Here is a 20431-nt window from a genome sequence, read left to right as displayed (position 1 = left end):
GCCTTACTAAGGTATTGTAAAGTGGTATTAACACTTCATGTGATCTTGAATCTATCCCTCTGTTAATGCAGCCTAGAACTGTGCTGGCTTTTCTGGCAGCTACAGCACACTGCTGGCTCATATTTAAGGATAGATAGATTTAGATAGATTTTTAAACACAGAAACCAGATTTCTGCCTAAACACTTCCCATGCAGAATCTCTTTTCCAAAAAATGAGAAAGCAGTTGAAATCCAGATGGGCAGATGGTTGGTTTCCAGATAACTAGAACTGTGCACTTTCTGAGTCAAAAGAATCAAATACTGCTTGCCATGCTCAAAAATGTGCCCTTAACCACATCTGTGGAAAGCTGAAATACTCCAGAAGGTGAAAGCTGAAACAATGACAACACTGCTTTGCTAGGTTCGTAGGTAATTTTCTTCTCTGAAATCATTTGTGAACTCATACATATAATCTATATTAATTTTCTCCAATCTGTTGCCTAAGCGCTGCATTGGGATAATGCAAAATTATTTTGTCTTTCAGCAAGGAGCTTTTTGGTTGTCCATAAATAGACTGAATCAACCATTAAAAACCATGACAACAAAGGACTGCACTTGGAACGGATAGGATTAGATCAGAATGCTTATAGCCATATCATTTATTGATACCTCAACAGTTTCAAATCCCCTTGTTAAAATAGGAAAGGCATAATCTGTATGGGTAATGCTGCTGTAATTATATACTCAAAAATAACCACGTTGTTTTTCTACAGTTTTGATCACAGATATAGCCTAGTGGTTAATATATTTTATTGCACAGCTATGTAAACCTTTCCTCTGCTTAGTATGTATTATGCTAAATAGTCTCAGAAAAACACAGTGTGACACCTTCACTTCTTACCTGCAGTATGTGATTACAAATAATTACATCTACCTGAACTAACCTCAACATTAGAGGTGCTATATCAGTACTGAAATTAACACCGAAGCTGTACGTATCAACAAATAATTTCTTTTAAATCCCTACTCTTCCTCAGAAAACACAGAAAGTACAGGTAATCCTTGTTTAGTGTCCACACAGTGGCAACTGGATCATTAAGTGAAGAAGTTACTAAGTGAAACAGCACCTATATATGCTTCTGATTTTATTTCAGCTTTCCTTTGCTTTGCAATCTGCAAATGTTGTAAATGTGAGCACTGCACCATCATAACTGCAAATTGCTGCTATATGAGGCAGTTGTTAATGAGGATTCCTTGTATGTGATCTAGGAGAGCTGTATCACTCAGAGGTCAAGGTTAGTATGACCCCCCTCAAGCACCAGGTAGGTCATAATGTAACGTTATTGAGTGACAACAATGCTTGCCTATCTGTCTCTTATTCTGTGCTGCGTCTGCATTTTGGATCTTTATTGAGTTATTTTATTGCAGCCTTAGGCCAGCATAAGAGGTAAAACAAAATGTGAAAGAGAAGGAAAAGAGATGATACCATCTTAAATTCAGCACAAAATAACCAGAGTTGATTGGATTGTTCTGAGTACTCACTGAAAGTCATAAAAGGAATGGCATGGCTCTCCACCACTGTCTCAGAAATTGCTAGAATGTAGTCTGATAGAACAGAAGGTACATATAACTCATCTGACCTGGCTTATCACTATAATAAAAGTACTATAATTAAATTAAGGTCTAGATTTCTGTATAGTTAGCAAAACAAAAGAATATGTCTGACTGTCTCTACCTTTGCTCAATCACAGAAAAAATGTTAACTTGGGAAACATGACAGATGATTAAAGACAAAAGCAATCCCCTCAAAATAGTTGGCTGCTTTTGCACTGAAGACCTGACCAGCCAGGAATCATTGATATCTTGGATTTTATTTGTGGCATATTTGCCAAAAGGATCAACACATATTTCTCTAGATAGCTAACACAACGTGATGGAATGTCTTAACAGACCTTGGAAACACAGAAAAGGCAAGAAGATAGTTAAGGAAGGAAACAGAGGAATAGCAGAAGAGATTTTTGAATCCAGAGGGAAAAAATGTAAGAAAGAAATTCAGAGTAAATTTGCCTTAATCAGTTGTGCAGAACAACTCCTTTGATAGGCTTTAAAGATTTTGCTACATTACTCTATTCTTCAAAAATCTAATTGGTTCTTATCTTCTGAACTTGCCACCCTTACAGAGCTTGACACACAGTACTTGAAACAACATGGAGCTCTGTCTTACAACTTTCCCCAAAAGGAGTCCAGGTGACTTTCATTCAAAGCAATCAGTCTGTAGAACCAGCCCAGAATCTTTGGTAAGTTTCCTTGGGTCACAGATCAGGGCATTATCTATGTCACTCTTTGGCCAGCTGCTTTTGAGGCATCCAAACACAGCAGAGCCGTTGCCATTTCTGCCCAATTATTACAGGAGAGAGCTAAGAAAATGATCTGCTTGAGAGACACCAGAAACTTAGCACACTTTTTAGGTTCTACTGGGTTTTTTACACGGGGTCAGTCTACAAGTCACTAAGATATAAGAGCCTTCATGCATAGTGCCTGACCAGAAGAAATCCTGGTTCAAAGGAAAATGTGTATACTTTTTAAAATATTTAATCCCTTCTTCCCACTCCATTCTTTTAATGGGTTAGTTTCTCCATGACAACCAACTCCTTGACAGTGCAGTTAAGTGCCTTAGGGATGCATAACATGCAAACAGGGCTGGTTTTTTCAGAGATCTCATCCAAGCAGCTCATGCAGAGAGAAATCTATCAAAGAAATGTGTTTATTGGTCTGGAAAATAGATGGGTTGTGTCAGTTCTGCTGGGAGTCCTTTTTAAAAGAAGGGCTTCGAATTATTTAGGCTTACCAAATTATTCAGGGTTTTTTTTTCTATTTTTGTTTTTAAACTTATATCCATTTCACCCTCGAGCGGTGGTTTTTCCCTGTTTGAGGAAACCTTTACTGTATCAGCTCATGCACTGAAGAAAGGGATGGCAGAGTTGCCCACTTCTTCTTTATAGCATTGGGAGTGAAAAATGCAAAGATTAAAAAAAAATCCTGTTAACTAATAGTAGCAGCAGTGGGTAATGTGTTGCTTGTCCCATAATGAGAAAATGCATGAGGAAAGGAGTTACGGCTACTATTTAAGCATGCACAAAAGACATGTGATTGAAACATGCTGAGAGACATACTTAGTCTTCAAGGACCTCTAGCACCACAATCTCTTTAGCCATTTCACATTACTGTACTTGCAACTCCCAGCTCATAGTGCTGCTTACCTCTACTGCGCCGCCTGCTCCGTGATGGATCTGTGTAAAAAGCCAGCTGGGGGTCATTGTCTGCTTCTGTCCCAGAATCCCCTTCAGGGTTCAGAAATGCAGAGCCAGCTAGGTTGAAAAACAAAGACAAAACAATTGCCTGTATTAGCTATTCTTGTATCACCTCACATTCTCACCTCTTTATAGTACAGGTATATCTCATTTACTTAATTCCCTTCTGCCCAGAGAATATATATGGTCTAAAAGAAAATGGGAAAAGAAATCTCAAACACAATCAGCACAGTAAAGCCAGCAATAAGGACAAAAATTAAAAGAAACGTTTTTTGATAAAAAGGAAAGCAGATTCTAGCAAAATCAATCTGGTGTTGTCTCTCTATAAATGCTTGAGAAGACAGGTGTGTCTTCAAGTATTTTTTTCAAAGAAGGCAACAGATAGTCATTTCACAACACTGGGGTTTTGCTGCTGAAATGGCTGACCATTGAAATGGATCACCATACTATGAGCCAAGTCCACAAATAGAGCCACAAATAGTTTCTACAGCAGATTGATTCTTGGGCAATATTTTAAAATACAATGCACATAGAATCAATTATGGAATTCTCTTCTCTCTCTACTCTGGCTCCACACATCTTTGGAATACAGTTAAGAAAAGATTTGAAAGCTTATTCATTTAATAAAGAACAGCGACTGGTAGAAGTGACTGTGAATAGTTACTGAGAATGGCAGTTGGTATAGACCATAGGTCTGCAACCCATGGCTCCGGAGCCGCATGTGGCTCTTTCAGCCGTCTCCTGCGGCTCCCAGTCCTCTGCCATGTGCAGTCCCCCCAAAAAAAAGTGGGAGTAAAAAAGTTCAACCAATCAATTCAAATATGCAGGGTAGGTGCATATCTCGCCTTGGCTCCACTCTTCAGTCAAACCCTGTTCTGTGCATGCGTGCATGTACGCGCATGTGCACACATTTTTTTTGCGGCTCCCAGTTTTTCCTTTTGTGAGGGAACCGGTTCCGAGTGGCTCTTTCACTGTTTCAGGTTGCTGACCCCTGGTATAGACAGATGATAAGACAATTTGTTATAAATCTTCCTAGTCAAGTTAGATGATTGGGATGTAGAAGTATTATTTTTTTGTTTTTGATTATTAGCTTTAGTTTTACTTCTTAATTTTAGTTGTGACTGGACTATGCTCTAGCAGGAGCACTTTATTAATAATTTGCTGCTTGTTTAGATGCAGCAGAACTGGTATTATGAGATCCCATTTAGCCAGCTAATTTAAAATTGGACAGCTACATTTTGTTGTTAGACCATCTTTACGGGTAACTTCTACATGCTGTGATCCAGATAAGAGTTTATTATGATGCAGCTGATTGAGGTTGACGCATCTCAATCAAGTTAAAGTCACAGCTAGCACTTGGTGAATCCAATTGCCCCTCTAATGACAGACAGCCATCAAGGAGACACCCCAAGTCACACTCCCATTCTGTTGCCACCCAAGAAGCTTGGCTAGGCAATTCTTGGAAGATGCATTGATGGTGGCAAAGTCAATTTTCTTCACTCTAACCATTTCCATGCAGAAGATACAGTTGTATGCCCTGAGCTGTCCATTTGTTAACTGATTTATTGATTATTTATTTACTGCATTGATTACAACTATTTCGATTCTATTCAGTTTGGGATAGTGACTGTTACTGAACTTAAACCATCAACCAATTTGCTTCAGTGCCAGTTCTTCAGTTAAATTAAGAGGCATTTGGGCAACTCATAAGCAGAAGTGCTCAGGAGTAATAGAGGACCTTTTCAGCTCACTATTGTACAGTGAGATTAGAACTGTGGCCAAATTGCCATCTAATGCCCTAAGAAAATGCCCCAGAATGTCCAGGAAACTCTTAGCTTCTTTATGTCTCAAGATCCAGTTTGTCCAGCTCAAATCTCATGTGAAATGGCCCATTCATGACGACAAAAAACCCATTCATGACAAAAAACACTTAACTCAGCAACCACTAGCAATCAGTCGTATTCCAAAAGCCAGCATAAAAACATGACTGCAATATGTATACTTAGTCAATAATAGACATGGCATGAATGTCTAAGATTCCAAGGATACTTGTGATGAATCTTCAAAGAAACTCAAAATGTCACTTTTACCAGTTGAGCAGCAAAGAGGCTCAACAACAAGGCAAACATCTTGTTAATAAAATTCCTATTCTGTCTTTGGGACCTACAGCAGGTAAATCCCTTAGACAACTTCCAGAGGAGACTGAATGGGACAGAACTGCTATGCAGAAATCTCTCAGGAAAAATGCTGGACAACAAAGAAGAGCTGAGAGGCACAGACTTCCATTGCAATTTGACTGGGTTTTATATAGGAATATGCATGCTTCTTCGGCTTCTCTCTTCTTTTTTTGAAGCAAGGCAACAAAACAAGGATTGTCCTAAACTGGTTCTTTATCATTATTTCAGCTCAAAATCACCCCTCTTCAGTTTTTTTAACCCCTATATTTCACCTGCATAAGATACAAGTGAAAAAGCACCTTAAAAAAAGTCACATGGGACTGGAAAATGACTGGAGATTTTGCAACTTTTTCTGCTCATGTTTTCCCATTCATTAGGCTCACATACCAGTGATTTTAAAAAGTAAGCAATAGTTACGAGTATCTAATTCTTTAACTAGAATTCATCTATTATCTAATCAAAGTCTATGTTCACATATAATGTTAAACTACAAGTAGACAGACTACAGACCACTTTAATTTCTCAAGGTTTTCATGAAGCCCTGGAACCTCCTTAGTCATTACCACATCTTGATAATGCATAGGAGTTTTTGCAAATTGTGGTAGAACGGACAGCTTTTCCAATCTATTGCTCCATCCGCTCACTTCCTTGCTGCTCCCAGTTAACCTTCCTTTCCCTCCTATCCTTATCTCTATAGCCATCTGAAGAATGTATTTTAGGAGGAGGAAGGAGGAAAAGCAGCACAGTGACCATTTTATGTAAACAGTTGCCACACTTCTCAACTACTCAAATTGTTTCCCCTTCCTCTTTGCATTTCTTTATGTGTGCGTATGTATGTATGTATGTGTGTAGTTGAGAAGTGTGGCAACTGCTTACATAAAATGGTCGCTGTGCTGCTTTTCTAATATATATATATATATTAGAACATAATACAATATATATATTAGAACATGATACAATTTGATCAGTTTTTTGTGTATATGTATATGCATACTGTATGTATGTATGTATATGTATGTGCATGTGTATATATATACACACACACACACACACACACACACACACAAAACTGATCAAAATTGTATCATGTTCTAATAGTACAATCCTGGATGGCTCTAAAAAGAAGATAATCGCACAGGTAGAATGTGTAAAATAGCTAAAAGTTCACATAGGTTGGAAGAAAATTGTGTCAAGTAATTAATTATACAATCTTATTGTTATTATTTTGATCTATAGTTAGTCCTGGCCCCATTCTGGCTCTGGAGTAAAACCCTAGACATACCATTTAAATTCTACTATGGCTCTCAGCCTAATCTACGCTGCATCTCTTGATTCCGTGGCTTAATGTGATGTGCAAATACAGCCCTTGCATGTTTCCATGGAATGATGGAAACAGATGGGACTAAGTGTACTGTTAGATCTATTTCAAGATTGCCCATGAATTTAATCACCTTATAGATTGCACCCTTCCCCATCCCATCCATTGTCAGAAAAAAAAACTTGGTAGATGGTACCTCGTGATTTGTTATTGATCCGTTTGCGTTGACTGCTAGATGTATGAGACAACAGTGTTGCCTGTTGATGGTTGGAGTCCACAGGACTGGTGGCAATGATATTATCCTTGTACTTGTTCATCAAGGAGAGCTTGGCATTGTCACTTCCTAACAAGAAAAATTTAAGATAAAACTTTGAGAAAAGGAGGCAAAAAGGGGAAGGGAAAAAGAATAGGAATAATAATAAGAAAAAAAAATCATTTCCAGCTATCCAAGGATTAAATTTGGAACATCTTTAGATGTGGACCAGCTGGCAATAGAAATTAAATCCTTCTACTGTAACCAACTATCTGTATGTTCAGAACAGGCTTGTGGTTTTGTCCCAATATCTTTACATCCCAACAATAAATGCATTCAAAAGGATTATCTTAAAGTAAGAACTAAGACTAAAGTTCCCATGGGGACAGCTTTGCAAAAGTTGAATCAAATTGTTATGAATGCTCCTGCTGAAATTTTTCACTGTTCAAGAGGAAAAGCAGTGACATTGATGGTCACCATCACCATTGATGGTCTTGTATGATTAGAGATATTTTTTTTTAAAAAAAACTGTGAATGAGAGGGTAGAGGGGCAGAGAGAAACCAAATCAAAACCATAAAATTTATGGAGGAGGGAAGGGGGAGTTAACCTTCTACCTCACCTAGAGGTTCAAGGCATAAGGGCTATGAAGCACTTCAGTCTGGATCTTTAGAAGTAGCTTCAGAGGAAATGGGAGTACAAATCCAGAATGGGACAACTTGCCACAGCCAACTCGTCATGGCCAACTTCCTATGGCCAACTCACTGCTGGGCAACTCACCATGGCCAATTTGCCACAGCCAACTAGCTCCTGGCCAACTTGCCATGGGACAACTCACCATGGGACAACTCGCCGTGGGACAATTAAACAATTCAATTCAATTTTTCATTTTATTTTTGTCATTCACATTTCATTCTGTCCCTCCCTTTTCATCCTTTCTTTAATTCCATCATTTCTTTGATATTAGTCTAACCCTTATCCCACAGCTAACTGTCCAGTGAGAAGTTGGCCGTGGTGAGTTGGTTGTGGTGAGTTGGCTATGGCAAGTTGGCCACTGCAAATTGTCTTAGACCCGCAGAAATCTGGCAGACTTAAAGCAAGTGCTACATTCATACTTATGCATCCTGTAAAGCACATACATGCATATAAACACTTGCTGAAACAAATGAGAGCTTTCCTCTCTGCCAATAACAGGAACATGAGATCTCCACTTACCTCAAGTGCTCTCATGTCAATTTTAACACAGAAAAAAGAAACAATTGCACAACAACAAACAGCTTGAATATGATTATATTGAGATAGAAGCTAATGCAGAAATTTGTTTTTCTGACTATCTTCTATCAACTATTGTCTATGCCACAAGTCTTTGACTTTTGGATATTGCTTGAAACACAAAAGCTGATAAAAGCAAGTAATCTTGCCTGGTCTACAGAAAGCCTGACCCAATTTTCTGTTTACCACACTGAAAACATGGCTAAATATTCCATAAAGAAAACTTTAAGTACTTTCATGTTCTTTGTAAACAGTCAAAATTCATGATTTGAACTACTATCTCCACTTTGTCCTTGAAGCATACACCTCCTATTGTTTTATTACAGTTAATGTTATTCTAAGTCACCTTCCACTGGGACGCAGCCAGATAATCTGGCAGTCCAAAATTATGTAGCCAGAAATTAGCCATACTAGGGACAACAGGAAAATGATGGATTATATGACTGGAAAAAAATACCAGCATTTCATTTTGAGAAATTAGGTCAAATAAGCAGTGTATTAAAGGCACCAAAATATAATGATCTAAACATATATCTAATAACTTATCTAATCACATATAGGTGTAGGTCAACATGCTGATTACAACTAAGTCCCACCTGGTGTTAGATCCATGCTCGATTTCTCATTACAGCCCTGTAGCGAGTCCAGTGTTCTGGTCACCTGGCTGGCAAAGTCCTCACCCCCATTCATGCATTCTCGCTGTAAGTGGTGGCGCAGGTCAGTAATATCATATTCATAACCATCTAGGATTGGAGTCTCTCGGATGCTCAGAGTTCCACTGGAGTTGTGGCCTTGCACCCGGGCATTCCGTAGACTCTCACGACCATGGCCACCAATCAGCACTGAGGGGATGTAGTGAATTTCATTGGCTGCTTCAGCACTGGCACTCTTCTGGGGCTGAGGCACTCGACGGCGCTTGCACCAACGCCTGCGTGTGTAGAGAATCATAACCAGGCACAAGATGGAAAGCAGCAAGGCAATCATCCCTCCCTGTGAAAACGAAAACAGAACAACCTCAAGATCAGGCAGGATCAATTAGCACACTTGTATATTTACACTGTATTACTTGATATTAGACTCAGAATTCCCCATTTTAGAAAACAAGATTCCATCCTCAAGGTTTGTGGGAAAATAATAGAATTGATTAAGGAAACAATTACAAGTAGCTAACCTAGAGGGCATTACTGAAATGAATGGGACCTGTGCAGTTGTGCATTTCTCACTGATTTGTAACAGGTCGGCTACTGGAAGGCCTTCGGTTGAATTTTATGAGCCATGGTGGCGCAGTGGTTAGAATGCAGTATTGCAGGCTAATTCTGCTGACTGCCACCTCCCTGCAGTTCGGCAGTTCAATTGTCACTAGCTCAGCGTTCCATCCTTCTGAGGTTGGTAAAATGAGGACCCAGATTTTTGGGGTCAATATGCTGACTCTATAAACCACTTAGAGAGGGCTGTAAAGCACTGTGAAGTGGTATGTAAGTCTAAGTGCTATTGCTATATTAATCCAATGCTTTCCATGCTACATGAAACAATGACTTCATAAATTAATTTTCAGAATAGTAATTTTGTCCTTGGCAACAGCAATACAAGTTAAACTTCAGAATTTACACTAGTCTGTAGTTAGAAGCAGCCTTTACAAAAGCCTTATTATTGATGATGCAAAGTATTTTTGGATCATGGTAAACAAAATTATTGCAACTTTAAAGAATCAAATACCTCTTCAGTGCCCTCCCCTTTAAGAATTTTTTTGTATATCTAACTAACTCTGTAAATGTGCCAGGGAATGACTAGTATGTCGTTGTGGGTAAATGAACATGGCCATGTCACCAGCTAATGGAGATGTGCAATGTAGCTTCACAGGAGATTAAGTTGTGGTTTCCATTTACAGTAGAGCCTGCACTGAGCAGACAGCTGGACTATAGGATTTCCAAACTATATTGTTCCTTTTACAGATGAAGAATGACCTGAAAACAGAGAAGGAAATATTGCTTCTGTTTAATTCTTTTCTCTCCAATGTATCTGCCTGCTTCTTCAATATCTTCTCTTCTCAGGTAACTTTTCAAGAAGTGGAAATCATCATTGAGAACTAACCAGTATCTCAGTCTTATACTTCAGGTGTGAAACAAAGTCAAAGCTTGAGGGCCAAAATGCATATTACTTTAAAGGCAAATCTGGCAGCTTTATTTAAAAAAAACAGTCTAAAACCAGCATAAGGAATCCAAACTAGGTTGGAATTTTAACAAGAACGTTAAAGTATAGAACTAGAGGTTTTACTGTGATTCCAGTTATTTTTGGGGGGTGGGGTGGGGTGAGAACAATTTATATTATTTATTTCTTTTTACTGAAATAAAATAATCACTTTTTGATAATATAAATTCAATGTATACAAATGTATTTATTTATTTATTTATTTAGATTTATATATCGCCCTTTCCCGAAGGACTCAGGGTGGTTTACAGGATATTTAAAAGAAAATCAATACAAAAGTTAAAACAAATTTAAAAAGATTAAATGAAACCCTGAGAGAAAATAAAAACCCAGTTAAAATTAAAAATTCTCAGCCTGGGCCAGAGAGCTCGAAGAGCCAGGTCTTCAGGTCCCGGCGGAATGAACGGAGGTCGGGGGCAGTCCTAAGCTCCGCGGGCAGCTGGTTCCAAAGGGCAGGCGCGCCCACTGAGAAGGCCCTACCCCTGGGTGTCACCCGCCGGCAATCTTTAACCGGCAGCACCCTGAGAAAACCCTCCCTGTGGAAGCGCACTGGATGAAGGGAGCTTGATGCTGGCAGCAGGTGTTCCCTCAAATATCCTGGACCCTCGCCATTTAGGGGTTTATAGGTCATCACCAGCACCTTGAATCTCACCCGAAGGGCAACCGGAAGCCAATGCAGCTCGCGGAGTAGAGCTGTTACATGGGAGTATCGGGAGACCCCCATCACGACTCGTGCAGCCGCATTCTGCACCAGCTAAAGCCTCCGGGTGGTCCTCAAGGGCAGCCCTATGTAGAGAGCATTGCAGTAGTCTAAACGGGAGGTCACAAGCGCATGAGTGACTGTGCGTAGGGCACCTCGGTCCAGGTAGAGTCGCAACTGGCGCACCAGGCAAACCTGGGCAAAAGCCCCCCTGGTCACGGCTCCTATATGATCTTCAAAATTGAGCCGTGAATCCAGGAGGACGCCCAAGTTGCGAGCCCTATCAACAGGGGTAACACCTCACCCCCCATTGTTAGAGATGGAATAGTCTGGTTGACCCAAGATGCCTGTATGCACAGCCACTCAGTCTTGGCAGGATTGAGACGAAGCCTGCTTCTCCCCATCCAGACCCGGACCGCTTCCAGGCAACGGGACATCACGGCAAGGGCATTGCTGGGTTGGTTCGGGGTGGAGAAAAAAAGTTGGGTATCATCAGCGTACTGATGATACCCCACCCCGAAACCAAGAATGATCTCGCCCAGCGGCTTCATATAGATGTTGAACAGGAGGGGCGAGAGAACCGACCCCTGAGGAACTCCACAAACGAGAGGCCTCGGGGCGGACCTCTGCCCTCCCGTTAACACCGACTGCGAGCGGCCCAGGAGATAGGAGGAGAACCACCGCAAAACAGTGCCTCCCACTCCCAACCCCCTGAGACGCTGCAGTAGGATACCATGGTTGATGGCATCGAAAGCCGCTGAGAGATCTAATAGGACTAGGACAGAGGAACAACCCCTGTCCCGAGCCCGCCAGAGATCATTCACCAGCACGACCAATGCCGATTCAGATTCAATGTATCCAGTCTGGATTGGAAACCTAGCAAATGATAAACAATTAAAACCTCAACTCCCAATCTGGACTGGGTCCTCTGAACTTAATTTTATAATTTAAAAGAGAGAAAAAAATGATGTAGTTGCTAAGGACATCTTCAATATAAAGTTTTGGTCTCCAGTCTTTTGAGTCTTTAAATTTTAAAAGCATGGGGAAAATATATATAACCCAAACCAATCAATTAACAGTATCATGTCTATTCTTGGTCATGGTCTGTCTTTCTATCTTCCTTTATATGTAATGGATTGTTGTAATAAAATAAAATAACCATCACCTGCTTCACTAGGAAAAAGAAATAAATGAGAATTACTAAATAGACAACAGAGCAATGGCTGGCAAAGAGCGTGATAATAGCTGTTACACTTCAATCCCCTTTTGTTTTTGGCCTAATGAAAATGTTCCAACCTTTCCTTAAGGGAAAAATACTTGCAAATTAAATTGAGAAACAAACATTTAAGACAGCCCTGAGTGTTTTTGTCAGATACAACTCCTGGGTAGTTCTTATAATTCCATTAGATGCAAATTTAAGCCCAAAGCTTCTCATATTTACTAAAATAATGGAAATATCTATGCATTTAATAGAAAAAAACAAAATAGAATTTTGAATGACGTTTGCCCCTTGAATTTTTTGGTGTTTCCAAGAAAAAAAATTAGAATATTCTGTAATACAACCTTCTGTGATTTCATACACTGTAGGGAAGCTGTAAGCAATTCAACTAGAATTTGAAGCAGTTTTACATAAGGCATTTTCCTTAAAAATGAATATCAGGTTAATACAATAAATTAATATTATTCTAAATTTCACTACAGTATATCTCAAAGGCTATCACTAGATATTCCACAAATATTTGGAGGTTTCACAGAACAGTCATCATGGACTATGTGAACTCAGAGGTACCTCAACATGAAAAATGAGATCAGAATAGAAATAAATTCACTAGTTGTTATATTTGTTGCACAGTTTAAGTTTTCAGAAATCTGTTGGAACCCATCTTGAGTATTTGCCAAAACAGAAAGGTGAATTTTACATAAAATGAATAAAATAATTTAAAGGACATTGGAAAAAAAAACCCTGATTCTAATAAAACATTTCTAGAGAAGAATGCAAATGTTCTGTCCATTGCTGTTGAAAAGTACGTAAACAAAATCAGAATTTTAAGGGCGTCTTTCAAAATCAGTATTTTAAAAATCCTGAATTGTTTTATGCACTGTCAACAATATTATGCTATGCTGGGGGGCTATATCAAAGTCATGAGCATGGTATGAAAGCCTGCCACTATATCAAGTAACTCAGTGCTTGCTTTACTTAAGACTAGAAAATATTATGGAAGCAAAACTGAAGATTGCAGTTTTCAAATTACATATCATAACATTCTCTCACTGACAACTTAACAATCTCCAAGAATAGTTTATTTATGAGACTTGTAAGATGCCCCAATTTGTTCTAACTCTAGAAAGCTTAAACAGTACAGTTCATAGAAAAACAAAACAACCAATGAATTAAAAACAAAGAACTAGGTCATCAAAGGAAAATAACCAATCAAAATATCATGCATGAGCTCCAATTTCCACTTTGATGCAAGGCCTGGAGACACAGTGAGATTCTAAGGGTTTGTTTAAATAAGGCTGTGGGGGGACCAAATGAATTGCAGGAGAATGATGCTCCAGTGGCTGGTGCCATGACAAAGATTAAGCAATTAAGAAATTAATGAACCTGGAGACAATTCAGGGTTTATTTTCCCAGTCTCTAATATGAACAGGTAAAGGGGTTGAATCCTAAATAAAGTTTGAAAGTTCCCCCTTAATCATTTGCTTTGAAACCCATAGTGAATTCTAGAGATTGTAAAAAAAAGAGGAAAAAAGTTTGTTGCTATCAATGGAGATTTCTTGGTGTGTGTTTGTGTTTGTGTGTGTGTTTGAAAACATACGGTACTTTTTTCTAAGAAAATAGCTAAGAGGAGAAAATATAAGCTTCTTCCATCAGCACATAGTGGAATTGCCAAGATCAGACCCAGAACTCTTCATTGTCAGAAAACAACTTCTTGCTATTTATTTATGTAACAATCTTAACTTAATGGATTATTAAAACTTAATGAATTTGGAAGAAAGAGACAAAATAATGGCTGAGGGATGCTCATCTACTATAGATCCACTAACCTCAATCTTAAGAATTCTAATGGAATGTATATATAATTTACAAGTTCCTATATAAAAAAGTCCACTCTTTTATCAAAGGTGTGGAAGCTTACACTTTAAATATGGCATACAGGGCTAAAGAGATATGATATTATTAAAATTATATCTATATTGATAGCTATAGGAATCCATAAATTGATGATAGTTGCATGTTATATTTAAATGAATGGTGATAATAGAACAGTCAGGAGTAGGTTTTAGGTGATGCAGGGGAAAATATTATTGAGATATAAATAACTGAGAATGAGACAAAAGAATATAGAAAAACTGGGCTTTCAGAGAGCCAAGAACGAATAAGATTAGTGACTAGTTAGTATCTAGTCACTTAGATACTAAACAGCCTCTTCCCAGTATCTGCTTAGAAGAGGCTACTTGCTCCAAATGGTTGGTTTAAGCACAATTCTATTCATACATATACGTATACATAAATGTAAAGGACAAAAAAGTATCAGTTTAAAAACATTACAGATTTGATGAAGAACAAGAGGATCAGTGAAAGATACAGGAGTGATGAGGCGTTCTGATTATGCAACCTTGGGAAAAAATGGCAATGGAAGAATAGAATTAAAGAAGAATGGCTGCAGGAAAGTAAAGTGTAACTCCTGAGTGAAAAAAATATATATGAGAAGATGATTACCCAACAGAGTAGTGGAAGTAGCCATAAGGAAAGAAAATATGGAAACTGCCTGGAACAAAGTAAAAATAATTATGTAACTGAATCCATACAAAAGTGTGTGGATTTACACTAATGGGAACTACAAAAAAGGATGCTCAGTGGAATGAAGAAGAAAAAGAGTGTATGAATAAAAAGCATATATGTTAGAATGACTGCTGGAAAAATTATGAGAAAAACTGTATGATTAGTACGATGAAAAAAGGCTGCAGCAAGATAATCAGAGAGAGTAGGAAACAGTTAAGATTAAAGAAGGTAGAAAATTTTTTGATCAATATGCTAATGACATATTGAAGAATAGTTATATTAATATGTATAAATATTTGTGTCCCAGAAAAAAATGATGCAAATTAAATTATAAATGCTATGAGAATGGAAAAACTGTGGAGATATATATATATATATATATATGGATGTGATTTACTAATGGAAGCTGAGACATTTGTAACATGTTTCCATGTGTGTTTAAAAATTGGAAGAATGCCATTATCATTTCCTATCCAAAAGGAAAGTTAGCAAGGACAAATGTAAAACCCACAGGGACGTTAGTTTGTTAAGTGTGCCCTCGGAAAGTGTTTAACAGAATTCTGAGTGAAAGGGCACAAAAAGTTACAATGCATAAAACTACAGAATTGTGATAAGGTATTGGGCCAGGCAGTAAATGTTTGCTGTTCAGCAGATCACTAAGAAATCTATATATATGAAATATAATTATACATTTACATTAAAAGAACTGGTTGAATTTTGAAATACTTTGTGTATATATGGAACCAAAAGTTTGCCAGTTAATGCAGATGATAATGATAATTAAGCAGTATTGATGCCTCATTAGTTATTCAATATATATCATACTTGTGGTCTGTTGGCTGGAGATATGAATGTATCTATGCTTTTTGTATAAAGATGATACCGTGTTATTGGGTGACAATTTGCAGCAAACGTTATACATAGACTATATTATAGCAGGCATGTTAAATTGCCGGGCCATGGACCAGATGCGTCACACCAAAACCGTGCCCACTCCATTGCCGGAAATGGGGAAAAAGTCCCGATACGTCATGTGACGTTATGTGTCGTCGAGAGTTTGACATGCCTGATATATACTGTAGCAACAAGGATATTGAATGTGAAAATTAATGTATCAAGACTGAAGGAGAAACTGTCTGGGAAGGTTAGAAATGGTAATCACATAATCCTGGGACAGTGTTAACTATCATAAATGCATGCCAGTTGCCAAGCACCCAAATCACATGACCATGGGAATCGTGTAGCAGTCATAAATGTGAAAATCGGTCATCAGTCACTTTTTTCAGTGGTGTTGTAACTTTGAACAGTCACTAAATGAATGGTTGGAAATCAACAACTACCCCAAGGGAGAAATGCTGACAGAAATGTAAAAGATAGTTTGTGACATTTTGTGAGAAATGAGTATCAAAAGGAGATAAAATATCTGTGTACAAAAATGTTAACATAAAAATAAGAAGTGCATATATCAGATTAAACATAAAGATTTTATGAAGTGGCAAAGGGCTTCTGAAGTATGTGTGATAAAAATATAACTGATAGTCAAGAATGGGTAGGGAATGAATCATTCCAAACTGAATATAAACATACTGTAACTGAGCAATGAAAAAAGTACATTAAAGTAGCTTGATTACATAAAAGTAATGAATATGGGTTGAACTGCAAAATAAATATATGCAGAAAGACTGGCCGAGTTTGGAGGAAAGGGAAGAACAACAGTGCAAAGGCTGATGGAGGTAACAGTTTCTTGCAAGGACAGTATACAAAAAGGTGTAGCAAATTAGTGAAATAAACAAGATTTTGTTAGATTTCCTCCTCCTCCCTTATCTCAAGCCTTTCATTTTGCTTACCATGTTTTGTTCCAGTTTTGTTCTCTTATTTGACCTCCATCTCTACTTTAATTTGTCTTGGTTCAATTGCAGAGTACCCATTTAAACTAATCTATTTCCTATTAACTGAATTACCAAATTCCAAAGGTCTATTATTTAGCCTCTGACCCCTAAACAAGACCTAGCTGATCCAAATCACTTTATTTCTCTTTTTACTTCCTTCTTTACTTTACTTCTCTACTTATTTCTATAGTCTTTCTTTTATTATATTTCTTTATTCTGACCTTTATCAAACCTTTAAGTGAATCCCTAAACATAAGAAGCAGAAGAGTTCAGTTGGGATATTTTAGAAATAAAAGAACACACTATAATTATTGTAAGACACAGCAATTTTAATATCATTAAAAGTTCAATGGACTAGGCAAGTCAAAATTTTGAGGCCAAGACTACAAGATGACTGTAACTCCTAACGAGTTGCATACCGCTGTCCAAGGTAGAATTACAGCACATACAGGTAACAGCTATTTACCTGTTTACTGCTGTATAGCCTCAATTTAATTCTGAATTATATTATATATGTCAGAAGGACAAAACATTTTTGGACTTCTAGGCCAGATTAAAATGAGATACAAAGTATCAAATAATGGCAATCACCACTCATGTGTGACATCTGAATCCAAAATGATGCTCGAGTCATGTGTGCAATAGGCACAGCATAGGAAGCTCACATGCCCATTTATTCCTGCTTCAAAGATACCTGTAAAATATCAATCTTTCTCCTGGCAAAAAATATGAAATTACTAAATTTTCAAAATTTCTTACTTGGGACTTTCAGATTTTCTTTTTGACTAGTCCAGGGGTAGGCAACCTTGGCTCTTTCATGACTCGTGGACTTCAACTCCCAGAATTCCTGAGCCAGCCACGCTGACTCAGGAATTCTGAGAATTGAAGTCCATGAGTCATAAAAGAGCCAAGTTTGCCTACCCCTGCTCTAGTCTGTTCAAAAAAATAAATTGAACTCTACCACTGTATTTCAAAATTGCTTCAGATACCACAAATTTGCTTTAGCAAAACCTGCAGGGCTTAATTTGCAAGAAGCAAGAAGTCAATGCAATACCATGTGTGGTCTTGGAATATATTTCCTGATGTCAGCAGTGGATGAGCTTTAATGATGTCTGAATTAAATGGCTATTTTTTACTAACTAAACCTGTAACAGTGGCCGCTGCAAAGGATGTAAATCACTGATGTTCTGAAAAATAACTGCAAAGCCACATGCCACAAGAGTTCTTGACTGCTGTGCTGTTACATCAGCTATAAAAGTATTATGCAATGCATATTGTGCTGCCACCATGTGGTCATTTGGGAACTACAACATTTATGTTAATCTGTTATTTATTTATTTATTTATTTTATTTTAATCCCATTTATATCCCGCCCTTCTCCGAAGACTCAGGGTGGCTTACAATTTAAGCACAAATCAATGTGCTTAGCAATAGCCTTCATTCTATGTATATGCCTGCTTATTAGGGCTTTTGCCCCCCACCCCCAAGCGGCATTATTACAAAGTCAGCTTATTGCCCCCAACAATCTGGGTCCTCATTTTACCTACCTCGGAAGGATGGAAGGCTGAGTCAACCTTGAGCCTGGTGGGACTCGAATGTGCACTAATTGCAGGCAGCTGGTGTTACTTAAGGAGGCATTAGCCCACTGCTCCACCAAGGCTCCTTATGTTAATCTGTTCAGTCAATCCCTCCCATTTTGTGACGTACTTCCTCCTTCTTCTTAACCTTGAATATTCTTTCACTTCCTGGACACCATTACATGTGGTCTGCTCTCACGGTAGGACCATTACTGTCTTTGGCCTTGAAATACTGTCCATTTCAACATCTACCACATCTTGTTTGCTGTAATCTTCTCTGCATGCAATAAAGATCCTCGTGGATGATAAAAAGGTAATTTTATGAGTTCAGCTATCTGGCAAAGACTGTCAGCAGTGATTATATCTACTTATACAGGCCAGGCACAGGGGTCTCAGCAAGGGGGAGCACTTTCTGAAAGCTAGGATATTCCAAAGGCAATCAAACAACCAAATGAATCCTTTGACCATAGTTGCCTCCATACTATTGTTGCTGCTCTAACTTTAAAGATTTGATAGGATGTGTTATTTACTATTGGTCCATTCTGTCCATGTTTTAGGATCAGCCTGTAATTAAACAGACATAAAATAACGTCTTTGTTTCAGTTGACTGCTAGGCTTGGTGTTCTTTAGATTATCATTAATGCCCTGAATATTAAACATGATTTAATGTCTGTTGATTGATTGATTGATTGATTGATTAACATCTGATTTCAGAGTTGCCTGGCAGCAATAAAAAATAACAAGGATAACAAAAGGAATATCTCCAAGAATTTTAAAATGCTCCCACTGCAAGATTTTGGGTTACATATGTTCTACTATAAAGACTTCATGGTGTTGTTCATGGACTTGATGAATTTGCTGTTGTTTATGTTGCAGTGGCTCAGTGGGTTAGGACACTGAACTTGTTTATCACATGGTCGGCATTTGGCGGGTCGAATCCCGAGTGCCGCGTAACAGAGTGAGCGCCTGTTACTCGTCTCAGCTTCTGCCGACCTAGCAGTTCAAAAGCACGTAAAAATGCAAGTACAAAAATAGGGACCACTACGGTGGGAAGGTAACAGCATTCCGTGTGCCTCTGGCATCTAGTCATGCTGGCCACATGACCACGGAGACGTCTTCGGACAAGCGCTGGCTCTTTGGCTATGAAATAGAGATGAGCACCAGCCCTTAGAGTCGGAAACAACTAGAAAGCATGTGCGGGGGGAACTTTTACCTTTACCTTTATGTTGCTTATGTTGCTATCAAGTACCCTGCATGCTCCTGTTTCAATGAACGTGACAAGAGGGACCCATTTCCTGTTCTTGCCTGATTGAAAGATGACAATGAAAAATCTGGAAAAGCATTTGCTGAGTGCAAATCATATTACAGAATGGTTTGTTTCCTGCTGCCTTGAGCTGAACTGAGTTTTGAGTCTAGGGTTTGCATCTACATTTTACAATATGTACTAAATGCAGATACTGCTCAACTTCAATTTGGAACTCAATGTATAAAAAGAATTTGTAGGTTAATTTTATTCGAAACTGTTGCAAAACAAATGGTACTTCCCTTAATAATTAAAATTCAGTTCCAATACTCTTTTATAATCGCTAACTGATACAGAAGGTTTATCCAACCTGGGTGTATTTTAATTTTATTGACAAAGTAAAAAATACAAACTTTTATTGGCTGCTGGTGTAACTTATGCAATGGTGTCACCTAGCAACACTTTGAAAAATTCAAATTTTCTTCCACAAATATGTATATGTATTCTAGACAAGAAACATTATCCACACGAAACAAATATGCAAAACAGCAATTCTCATCCCCCTTGGGAGAAGTTCATTTTTGGAACAGAGAACTGTGATTAGAAGTAGACTTTTTAAAAAGGATGCCATCACATAATATGCAACTGCAGTAGAAAGAATCCTTCACTTACAACTGCAATTGAGACCAGAATTTCTGTCACTAAGCAAGGCTGCTGTT

At 38.2% G+C, this 20431-nt stretch overlaps 1 protein-coding gene across 1 annotated transcript in view; it reads right to left on the bottom strand.

Annotated features, from left to right (window-relative positions):
• ASTN1 (astrotactin 1) overlaps window positions 1-20431 on the bottom strand; it is a gene marked incomplete at both ends in the record, with an annotated part of 252365 nt that overhangs the window by 125018 nt on the left and 106916 nt on the right. Inside the window, 3 exons of the mRNA XM_083358699.1 lie at window positions 3240-3347; window positions 6982-7128; window positions 8905-9298. Of these exons, the coding sequence (XP_083214825.1) occupies window positions 3240-3347; window positions 6982-7128; window positions 8905-9298 (649 nt within the window). The remainder of the gene's footprint in view (window positions 1-3239; window positions 3348-6981; window positions 7129-8904; window positions 9299-20431) is intronic.

The sequence above is a fragment of the Vipera ursinii genome (genome assembly GCF_947247035.1).
Source record: "Vipera ursinii genome assembly, chromosome: 3".
NCBI lineage: Eukaryota > Metazoa > Chordata > Lepidosauria > Squamata > Viperidae > Vipera > Vipera ursinii.
The sequence above is the reverse complement of the archived record's forward strand: the minus strand, read 5'-3'. Positions and strand labels throughout refer to the sequence as shown.